Below are 12,078 nucleotides of genomic sequence, written 5' to 3'. Positions count from 1 at the left end.
AGATTTTTGTCTTTCTTCCTAGAACATTTTTGTAAGCTTTTTCAGAATGACTCATTAAAGCAAGTTCCTCCTAGCTTAAAGGATGATCAATATATAGCTTATCTTTCTATAAAACAAATAGGTTCCAAACTTTTCAAGTTTACCAACATTCTAAACAGGGTTTATGGATTATGTGTTATTAATAGATACACTTTGGAAGTAATGATGTTGCAAATCAAATTTAGCTCACATATCTTCCTCAGTGTTTGATTCAGAGACATTGTATTTATTTTTTTTAAAGATTTATTTATTTATGTATACAAGAGCTGAGGTACAGGCTAGGGGTGTGGGCAATGAGAGGATTCACCAGACACAGTAGGGAACAGAACAGGAAGATTGAAATACACTGCTGAGGGGAGCAGCGGACAAGTCAGGAGAGGTCTGCTGCACCATGTAGGTAGCTCCCTGACCAGCTAGGGCTCAAACTCGTGCTGCAGTGGCTGAGGATTGCTTTATAGGTTGTTTCTTAACCCCTTGAGCCACCAAGGAGGCCCCAAAGACATTTTAATTATGAGATAAGAATATTTATTTTAGATGGTGCTGTAAAGATTATCCTTAAAGAGATCATGTCACAGCAAATGTACATGCCATAGCATTTATATGGTATGAATCCATACATTGGTATTCATTTTATGACATTGTAAGTAAAATCAAAGTGTTTTGTGGGGAGGACATTGCTATTCAGTAGCTCCTCCCAGCGTATAAACAATTTACACCAAAACTTTGTCATTATAGATATTACAATAGTATTTTGTGAGTACATTAATCAGGATAATTATTGCTAGCTGTTAGGCCATATCCCTTCCATCCCTCCATGGCTTACCGCAGTGAGAGTTTGTTTCTCATAATCACAATGACTTATGCAGGTTAGGTGGCACTCCACTGAACAATAATGCAAGGATCTATCCTGTGACACTGGGGCATCGCTATATTCAAGATGGGGCCTTGATGATTTCTGAGTGAGGCCAACACAGAAGATGGGTGATAAGTTGGGAGTTTCTATGTGCAACTGAGACATATCACTTTTCTTACTTCTCTGTCACATGACATCAAATGTTGGAGTAAGAACTTATCTTTCTTTGTGCCCAATAACAGGAATTGAGAATTGTGGGAAATGTCAGTCTCTGTCACAAAGTGTATAAAAAACTACACACGAGTTAAGAAATATGGTTCTCCTTGGATGAAATCTCTCCTAAGCAAGCATTGTTCCATCAAAATCTTCTATCCCATTGAAGCAGATATTGACCAATGCTGAACAAAATGACCAATGCTGAACAAATAAGGCAGAGACAATAATTCTCTATCCTAAAAGTTTTCTCCTTAGGTCCCTCTTTCTAGATTCCCTTCCCTCATTCCTAATAAACTCAGAGAAGAGACTTTTTCCCAGCTCTGCCATGAGCTAACTTTGATCATGGAGCAAGTTTAATTCTTAATCTGTTACTTTAAATATTTATTAAACAGTTATTTAGTGATAAGCAATGGGAACCAAGCAAAGTTCCCTGCTCTCCCCTGGAGCTCATATTCTAGTAGGGAAAGAGCTTAAGACCAACATAAATGCATGAGTGAAAATATAAATATGCACAATGGTATGGCATGACATGAGCAAGAGACACAAGAAAAGAAGTCGAGAAGTATAAAGATCATGGGCCTTTATTTCTTTTTTTTTAAGATTTATTTATTTATGCATAAAGAGCTGTGGTACAGATTGGAGATGTGGGACGTGAGAGGATTCACCAGAGACAGAGTGGAACAGAGCAGGCAGACTGACTGAAATACACTGCTGAGGGGAGCAGCAGGCAAGGCAAGAGAGGTCTGCCTCACCATGTGGGCTGCTCCCTGGCTGGGGATCGAAGTCGTGCTGCAGAGGCTGTGGATAGCTTCATAGTGTGGTGTTTAACCCCTTGCGCCACCAGGGAAGCCCTCATGGCCTTTATTTCTAAAGTAAGAGTGCTCATGGAAGGCTTCACTAGAAAGTGACATTTGAGAAAAGACTAGAAGAAAGTAAGGGAAAGAGCAATGCTGATATCTGAGGATAAATCATTCTAGGAAATCAGAATAGCAAGTAGAATACTGAGGCTTAGTTGATGAAAATGAACTGTATGAATCAGAGAGAGCGACAGCATAGAATATGAAGTCAAACAAGTAAACAAGGTCATGTTTGTAGAACACTCAAGCTACTGTAATAAGGACATTGACACTTATTTTGCATGGGAAACCACTGGAAGTGAGTGTATGCTCACCTGGTGTGCACACACGTGTGTGTGCATGCTCACATGTGTGTGTACACATGTAAGGCTGTATAAGTAAGATATGCCCTTACTTTTGTTTTGCTGATAAGAAGTCATTGTATCTATTAAGATAGACTGAATATTTCTACATGGAAGGATAGAAACCACATAGGTGATCCCCACATAGGGAATAGATGCTAGTCATCACACTAATGTAAATCAGTGGACATGACATGAAAGGTTGACCACAATATGGAAATAGAACTCAGAGGATTTTTTAAGGAGATTAATATTGGCTGTAATACAGATAAATCAAAAATGTCTCCAGTTTTAAGCAACTTGTAGAATGGAATTGCTGTTAATTATGGTGAGAAACACTACAGAGAAAGCATATTTTATAGAAAAAGATCTAAAACTCAGATTTGATATGTAAAATTTGAGATGCTTTCTAAACAAGGAAGTTATATTATCCAGTGAGAATTTGCTTATGAGTCTGAATTCATGGGAGGGGAGATCTAGACTGAAGCTGTTTAATTTCCTTACTGCTTCTTTGACTCAATTGGGAAAAAAAAAAAGAGCGAATGATGGCATATATATATGTATATATACACACACACACAACATATATATATATATTTATATACACACACACATACACAAACACGCATATTTGTACTGTTGTGTGCCTGACAAAAGCAAATCCTCAGTAGGCCAGTATGAGACTCTTTAGTGAATTGATTTAGTTGAAATGACTCAACATAGAAATGGATAATAAATTTAATTTAAGTAAACATATTTGATTACATACTTTTATTTTTTCCACAGCCATTCTTAATTCCATCTTTCCTCCCATTTGTTTATTTCAATGCACATGCAATGTCTTTCTTCTTCAAATATATACACTCCAAAGATATTACTTAATGTGCAGCCATATGATTTCAAGTTAAATTAAAGAGTAATCAGAATTTTAGCTGGCATACGCCAATGCCATTTTACCCATTTAAAAAATTAAGATGCTCTGATGGAGAATAAAAATCCATGACAAGATATGTTATATTGCAAGTAAATATCATGATTTCCTCCCCAGTGTCAGTCCAAGTCCAATAACTCAAATGAAATAATTAATTTGCATTTATAATAATACATACTGAAGAAAGTCAGTATTGAATACAAAGGAAATACCAAGCTCATTGCTGGTTTTCTCAACAAACACATATTTCAATATTGGATTAGCTTTCATTTTGGAAGAAATATCCCAAATGAAACTTTATTCTCCCAGACAGAAACCTCAATCCTTTCAATAATTAGTAATTCATAATATAACAAGAGGACATAGATAAGAATTGGGAATGCTATTCCAAGCAGGGACTCCCAGGGGACATGCTGAAGAGGCTATCATTATTAATTCAACAGAGGACAATATCATCTTGCTCAGAAAAGAAAGAAATTATGAAGCTTGTTAAGAAAGTCTTTAGAAGAAACAGCTTAGCTTTTTTTAAGGAAGCTATATTTGGGACAAGAAATACACACTTTCCCTTTTAAATTTCACAGACAATGTTATTGGAAATGAGCTCATTTATAAAATATGGCATAGAAAGAAGTTACCTATATTATATATAATGTCCTCTATTACTGAAATAAATGTTCTCTATTAATGAAATAAATAAACCCTATATTACATGTATTATTAGGTCATTCAAACAAATAATTACTGATACTCCAAGGATGAACAAAAACATCTGCAATAGTATATGTGAGAATAATTAAAAGAAAATAATGCAAAAGAAAGTCAATTTTGAAATCTTCAACAAAGTAATTTCATTATGATCATAATTGTATAAATCATATAATAGAAATACAATAATACTTAAGGAAATACAAAAAAAAAGGGACTATAATTTCATAATTAAAGACTTTTTAAAAAGATCATGATCTGAAAAACAAATAAATGGAAATGAAAACTTTGCTGAGTATTTCAACTTTTAATTTTTTCACATGTAATATTAAAGAACTTTTCTGAAAAAATAATCTATCCCACTGCTTCTCATGTTTTCACAATGCATTGTCTACTCCCGACCAGGAAGCATATTCTATCTGTTCTCTGAACACTGATTATTAGTTATTAAAATTAATACATTGCAAGATTATAATATATTAGTTGTAACTCATTAGCTAACTCATGAAACGAAAAACCAGAATTGGTTGTCAGGCAGAATGTTAATTGCATTTAATAAATGTTAGCTTAACCCTTTGACTATTGCTAAATGTGCCACATACATGGGTAAAGGAAGTCATATGTTGCATATGATACGGCATATAGTTCTTAATTTCCCGAGGGCAACGTTTCCTGTCGAGATTGGCAGGAGAGCTCTTATTCTTCACGGGGCCTTTTATTAACACAGCTGCTAGCATTTCTAGCCATTTTGTGCCATGGTTTTTCTACTTTGGGGATGTGGGGGTGGACAGTTGATTAAATGTGAAGAAACCGTACATTGCCCTTTAAACCCTGAACACTAATCTCAACGTGCAATTGGAACACTTCCACATATAACAGTTGAATAAACTGATTGACTTTAATTTTAAGACATTGTAACCAAAAGATAGCAAATAAATCAATAATATGCATTTTGGAGATAGCTGACCTCCCCCTCCCCCTCAAAATTTATTTTTTGCATGGGTGATAGCTTTAGGAGGGCAAGGGTTTTTTTTTTTCATCTTGAACTAAAACCTGTACTTTTCATTAAATTGTAGTCCATTCTAAATATTATTCAAAATTTTTAGATCTTCCACCACCACCAGACCCCCCTCCAGGTCAGGGTTTAAGGCAGCAAATAGGCCCAAGCCACAATGCTGATAACGCGGAAAACTCAACAGAGAGAAAAGGAAGCTCTCTGGAGAGACAACAAGCATCCAACTTAGAAGACACAAAGAGCTCATTGGATTGTCCAGCTAGAACATCCCTAGAGTGGCAGCGACAAACCCAAGAATGGATAAACTCCACAGAACGCCAAGAAGATAGACGGAAAGCCCTCCACAAACAAGGTGTCGGACCAGGTGTGTTCTGCACTGTTCCAAGAAAGGGTGGAATTTTACCGTATTTTTTCCCTCGGGGGTATTTTAGAAATGGCAGTTGTTTGAGGGCATCTGAAACACTTGCCTTGAGTCACTAGTTGAAGCTGGAACTCCTCAACACAGCTCGCCAGCAGGTCCCTTAAGACTGATTCCAGTGAATAGACTCTTTGAGCCCAACAGACCTTGGAACTTCATCTGTAGTGAACAGGAGACAGCTTGATTATTTGCCTTTTAGAGTTTATATTGAGTATGTTTAACACCAGTAAATTTCATCTTTATTGTCCGTTTAACCTCTTCCTTCAACCAGCCTTCCTTTTTGACTGAAGTGACAAGTTATTTTGCATGGAGAACTCACTTCAGTCCAAACAGGTGAATTAATTGAAATAAAGTTGCAAATCAATGCCCAGCCACAGAAGCCTCATGTTAGAAAAGATTTAACTGGGCTTGCACTTTCTCCAAATGATTACATTTAGTTGACTGTTAACACTTCAATGGGAAATGTTCTTGTTTATAAATCAAACTTCCTGGAAATGTTACAAAATAAATTTCATGGTTTGTGGTTGGATTTTTTTTTTTTGGGGGGGGGCGGGTGATAGGGGGCACTAACCCTATTATACAAATACATTTTTGGTACATCTCTTCATGTCAGGATTCATTGAAAACACATATTCACACACACACACACACACACACACACACACACACACACACACACTCTGTTTGAAAGGTTCCTTACCCAGTCGTATATTCATTTAGACTCAATCTTTTCTAGTCCTCTACTCTTATATTTTCAATAATTATATTTTGTCACAATGTGCTTCCCAAGGCTTTCAGAAACATAATTATGCAATGGTCCAAAGGTGACAATTTAGTTTTAACAAAACAGGAAGTTTACTTGATTCAAACTGAGAAAAATCATATGATCCCTGTCATCACAGATTACCTGAGAGGGAAATGTTATATTCAGTCAGTATTTGTTTTAATCATCTGATCTCAGTAACAATACCCCACACTGAGAAACTAAAGAAAAAACAAAAGTGGACAAAAAGAAAGAAGGAGAGAGACAGGGAGAAAGAGACAGAAACAGAGAGAGAGATGAAGGAGATAAAGAGGGAAAGGTACTGAGGAAGGAAGAAAAAAATATTTCAGAGTGTGAAGTATTAGCAATGTACATCATGAGTTATATGTATCGATGTGGCACATAAGAAGATGCTGACATAATTTGTTAAAATAAACAACTTTCTCTTTAAAGAAAGGAAATGCTTAGCCTTTCAAATAATGTATTTTTTCCTGAGAAATAACAGAAATTTAAGAAATTTATTAACTAATAGTTCTTTACCAAAATTGATTCAGAAAATGTTGCCATAATTTAAACTAAAATAGCAACCATGTTTCTTCAATCTTGATGAAAAAATTAAATTGGAGCCTCATTGAAATCCAGAAATTATTCTCAGAAATACTCTTGCTAAACAATATGGTTCATTATATGCAGCTCTTTCATAATGAATTTAATTTTTTCAAATGATATACAACTTTGTGTACTTATCCCCAGATCTTTTAATTCAGTCCTGCTTCGGTTCTTATTGTAGGAAATGTTGCTTGCACATGGAATTTTTTTTAATATATGGGCCTTATTAAACTTCATATTTTTAATTTTACTGAAGAGTGAAATGGTAAATTAGCCCATCTTGAGCTTTGTATTTTAGGTTAGGTTGGTTTTGCCTCCATGTCACTTTTCTACTTAGCCCTTTGTGTTTCTTTCTTCAGAGGAGACCTTGGTGCCCTATAGCAAGCCCAGTTTCCCTTCCCCAGGCGGTCACAGCTCATCAGGAACAGCTTCTTCAAAAGGATCCACTGGACCTAGGAAAGCAGAGGCATTGAGGGGCAACCACCAGCGCAATGCCAGCGACCTTCTTGACATAGGATACATGGGCTCCAATAGTCAAGGACAGTTTACAGGTGAATTATGTAAGTGCTTCAGGAAAGACGCTATGGCGATTCAAAAAGAGCATGGTGTTAATGTCAGGGAAGAGTAAGTCATCCTCAACCCTTTTAGGATTCCTGACTAGGCCTGAAAAATAAGCTGAAAATGATAAATTAATGGGGAACACAAGCATACATATTATTGAATTTTTTGCATATACATGGAAACATTTGCAGGAGAATAAAGACCCAAAGAAATGATCAGATCAAGGGAAACTCTTCCACCTTTAGACAAAACCAGTAAATTTGTGGCGATTTGATAAGAAGGAGGATTTGGGCTAAGAGTAGTAAATAATGACGACACAACAAGGGCAATAATAGTTTAAAAGGTTTACTTGTAGTTTAACAGATTCAATAGGTTTATTTGTATAGATTTCTTGGTTCCAAACTCCATCTCTGGTGATCAGGATTCTTTCTTCCGGTACAGGAAGGGGATCACTGATGTGGCAGTTTTATAATCTGTTCAGGGAAAGATGGCACCATTTTCTCAAACTTATTCAGCTTACCATATTCAGTATGCTGAGGTGCCATATTTGGGGTAGCATGTTCTTAACCCAATTGTAACAATAAACGAATTACAGAGTGGTAGAAGATTTGCTTTGTTACATGAAAAAAATCGATTCTGATTTTCAGCAAGTTTGATGTTAACAGACCAAGGCTATTTACAGGAGTCAATTAGATAAACATTTCTTCCATTTCAAGTATAATTTCTACTACACAAAAACTATATAAATGTAGGCAGTTAATCTTGATAATTATAGGTTAATTAAATGTAGCCTACTTTGTATTTTTTTTTCTTTTTGCCTTATTCACTGAATCCAATAAAGAAAGGGAAGCCTATTGGTCCTTTGGTAGTTTTAAACAGCCTCTTCAAGAAGTTCTCACCCCCTGTTGCTTTCCATTTATGTGTTTTTCAAATTAGGGAGTCAAACTTGCTAAGTTGATCTTTGATTTTATTTAACACATAAAGAATTTTCTCTTTTTAAATAGAGAAATGGCATTGGTAACTAGTAAAACATCTGTTTTCAAGGTATGAAATAATAGATAACAGACAAAGACTGCCATGTTGTGTCACAGTGGAAAACATTAAAATTCTTGTATTAATTTCATGAGGAAAGTTATCAATTTCTGTATCCAACTTCAAAATTACATTTTTTGACTATTTCAGTTGCTTCTCAGAATTCAGTTTAAAAAACTACTGAGAGGGCCTCCCCGGTGGCGCAGCGGTTTAGCGCTGGGTGGCGAAGCTGCCCACCACCTCTGCAGCGCCAGTTTGATGCCCAGCGGCTCCCCGGCCACGGAGGAGGGTCCCACATGGCTCGCAGACCTCTCCTGCCACCCGCTGCTCCCCTCAGCAGTGTACTTCAGCCCTTCTGCCTGCTCTGCTCCCCACTCTGGCTCTGGTGAATTCTCTCACTCTCCCGCGCTTCTGACTGTACCCAGTGCTTGTATAAATAAACAAACAAACAAACAAACAAACAAATAAATAAATAAATAAACGAATAAATAAATAAAATCTTTAAAAAAGAAAAAAACTACTGAGAGACCAGGCCTGGTTTCTAATCTTCTCGGCCATTTACTGGTTACTTAAGAAGAGAAAGTTATCTACTTCCCTAGTCTCTGTAATCTTATTTTTTTGTTGTTTTTTTTTTTAAGATTTATTTATTTATTTGTACAAGCACTGGGTACAGTCAGAAGCGCGGGTGGGTGAAAGAAATGGGGAGCAGAGCAGGCAGAAGGACCGAAGTACACTGCTGAGGGGAGCAGCAGGCAGCAGGAGAGGTCTGCGCGCCATGTGGGACCCTCCTCTGGTGGCCGGGGAGCAGCCGGGGATGGAGCCGGTGCTACAGAGGCTTTGGGCAGCTTCGCAACCCGGCACTCAACCGCTGTGCCACCGGAGAGGCCCAGTCTCTGTAATCTTAATAGCATCACTATTATGCTCATATCATAGGTTGGGGGGAATGCCATGAGATAATGAAAAGTAAAAGTACTTTCAAAACTGTTAACATCCTTAATTGATAGGCATCATTGTTGTCTATAAACAATCTGATTACTATTAAGATGTATCTGTAATATTTATTCTGATTCATGACTACTGGATTTTTTTAACTATTACTTGATTCATAAGAAGCATAACAATTGCTCTGCTTGGATTATAAATCTCCAAATTCTACAATGCTTCTTTTTCTCCTGTCATCTCCTGCAAGTAAAATATCTTCAGTTCCCAAACTCACAAAAGCTGATGACATTATGTTTATGATCCGTTTGCTTTGCTTTTTGTTATTCTGATGAGGATAAAAATATTACTTAAGGGAAGACTATTTCTAATTTTTTTTTTTGTAATCTTTTTGTAGAGTAACTGAGAGGAGACATGCAAAGCTGCTCTGAAGGACCAGCAGGTCTGAACTCATGGAAGTGATGACACTAAACAGTGCAATGAACAATTTCTTTATTTATGTACTATTACAAGAACTGTAAATGCAATGTAAAGACACACAGCCACACATATCCCACAGATATTTTACTTGTGTTCTTCTCTTAAGTACACCACCCACCTTAACTCTTTCTTGTCAGGAGTATATAAAAAAAGAAAGAAAACAAAGCTCACCCTCCAGGAAGAAAAGGATTTTCCTCTGTATATAATTTCTTTTGTGCATTGCTATGCAAGCTCACTCTTTTTAGCTCTGTTCATATTATTGTCTGTTCTTATTGGTCTGTTGTACTATATGTGTATTAATAGGCTGTGGTGCCATATATTAACTTTTAATTGTGTAACTTTTATGTTTAAATTTTGCACTGCAATTTTATTTGGTGATAAGCACAAATCTCTACTCCTCGTGACATGAAGAAAAAGACTGAATGTGAAGGGAGTTTCTGTACTGTAAGTTAGTTTGGATAATGCTGGTTGTAACCAGTCATGTTAGATGGTTTTCAGTTGGGGTGTAGAAATAGGAAGAGGCAAAGGAACAGTGGTGTTGAAGAAGCCTTCTTTGAACATCAAAGACTGAGTCAACAAAAAGAAGGGAGAGAAAGGTGGCTTTTACTATTGACAAAAGCAAGGGTCAAAAGAAGAAAGTTTAAGTCTAAGACTGAATAAGCATTAAAATTTACAGGTAGCAAAGATGTACTAAACTTGCTAAAAAATTAAAGAGAAATTAAAGCTATATTGATTCAACCTTACCTGTCATTGTAATTGACCCATCTGAGAATTACAAGCTAAAAGAAATTGAAATCAAGGTGTTTCACAAGAGCTGTATTTATATTACAGATTTTTAAAAAGCATTTTCTGAATTTCCATAATTAATCTCTCCAACTCATTAAGTCAGAATATAATATGAAGTTCCCCAAGGAAACAAACAAAATGAACTCTAGAATATCTAGCAAATAGTAAAGAGGCAATTTATTATTAGGACATACTCGGGCTGCTTCCAAATATAAGAATTCTATTACAATATCTTGTTTCATCTTTCTAATACATGTACAGTACACACTAGAGGATAGAGCTGCACCACTTCAGTTCATGACTCTTAAAAAATAATGCTATCTAGATGCAATTTTGTGTTTTATTTGATTAAGAAGTGACGTTTATGCCACCAAATATATAGCCAAATTGTAAGTGCTTAAAAAAAAAGCAGTGCTCAGAGTATGTTCATTTCACAGTAAGTAGATTTATTGGATTAAATATTTTATGGTACATTCTCAGAAATTGGCTACCAACTAAAATATGTTTGACCCATTTTGAATGAGTAAATTGAAAAGAAAAATTTAAAGGAGAAAAATGCATGTTTATACACTTTTTAAATAAAACCAAACCTCGTAAGTGGACATTAATAGCAGTGTCCTGCCTCATTTGTTTTCACGACTTTGAGAACAAGAAACTCCTGACTATCAGTTATATATGGTCAATATGAATACAACTTTGAAATATGTTAGCTACTGTATATGTATAGTCAATCAATCAAGTAGAAGAGAACCTTCCTGAAATTCCCACTTGTGACATTTTCCCATGTGCTGCCTACACAATTGTAAATTAGATTTCCCCTATACTTTCTCATATTTTCCCTAGGATATGTTCAGTAATTGGTTCTTGGACTAATATTTGATGTAATAATTAGGATTGATTCTAAAATATGTGACCCATTGGAATGACAATTCATATTCTGTGCATTATGAGCTCAGCCACTAATTGTAAGTGATACATGATAGCAAAGGGATGACATAACGAAAAGTTTCCATCTTTTTTTATTCTCTGAGGATGCATCTACCCAGGCCAGTGCATAGGAGCAAATTGAGAACACCGAAGAGTACAGGCCCCTCTTCTTGCTGCCATGTAGTTTATTTCTTCATTGAAGAGAAAAACAATCCTGAGACACACACACTAAACCCCTTGTCAACTTTCTACCATCAGTGCCTAAATATTGATGCAGCTTGATTTCATCTGGGTCAGAGAGACTGGGGAAGATGAGAAGTTTGTGGAAAGAATGAATTCAACTTATTCACAACTGTTAGATGTGAGGAATTTAAGCTTTTTGCTTCTGTAGTTCTTTGCTTCACTTCTTTCTATTTAAAAGCAAACAAAGTTTTGTTTACTTATGTTCCTTCTCTATGCTCCTCCATAGCTCAATTAGTCTAAAACCTTAGTTCACTACACATATTACACATAGCCTTTGACACTTGGTAACTGACAGGTATATGTGATGAATAAACCAAGACTTGTGAATTAATGTGGGGAATTGCATCATACCTTCCTGATTGT

At 36.0% G+C, this 12,078-nt stretch overlaps 1 protein-coding gene across 8 annotated transcripts in view; it reads left to right on the top strand.

The window, feature by feature from the left end:
* ROBO2 (roundabout guidance receptor 2) overlaps positions 1–11,153 on the top strand; it is a 584,098-nt gene extending 572,945 nt beyond the window's left edge. For 4 of the 8 annotated variants that reach the window (XM_054700707.1, XM_054700705.1, XM_054700706.1 and 1 more), the window contains 3 exons: positions 5,049–5,321; positions 7,107–7,307; positions 9,677–11,153. In XM_054700707.1, coding sequence (XP_054556682.1) covers positions 5,049–5,321; positions 7,107–7,307; positions 9,677–9,678 — 476 coding nt within the window. In that variant the 3' untranslated portion in view covers positions 9,679–11,153. The remainder of the gene's footprint in view (positions 1–5,048; positions 5,322–7,106; positions 7,308–9,676) is intronic. The other 4 variants (XM_037525707.2, XM_037525704.2, XM_054700708.1 and 1 more) reach the window with 2 other exon arrangements.
* Positions 11,154–12,078: the final 925 nt, after the last annotated feature.

The sequence above is a fragment of the Talpa occidentalis genome, unplaced genomic scaffold (genome assembly GCF_014898055.3).
Source record: "Talpa occidentalis isolate TD23 unplaced genomic scaffold, MPIMG_talOcc4v2.1 talOcc4.4, whole genome shotgun sequence".
Classification (NCBI taxonomy): Eukaryota; Metazoa; Chordata; class Mammalia; order Eulipotyphla; family Talpidae; genus Talpa; species Talpa occidentalis.
The sequence above is the reverse complement of the archived record's forward strand: the minus strand, read 5'-3'. Positions and strand labels throughout refer to the sequence as shown.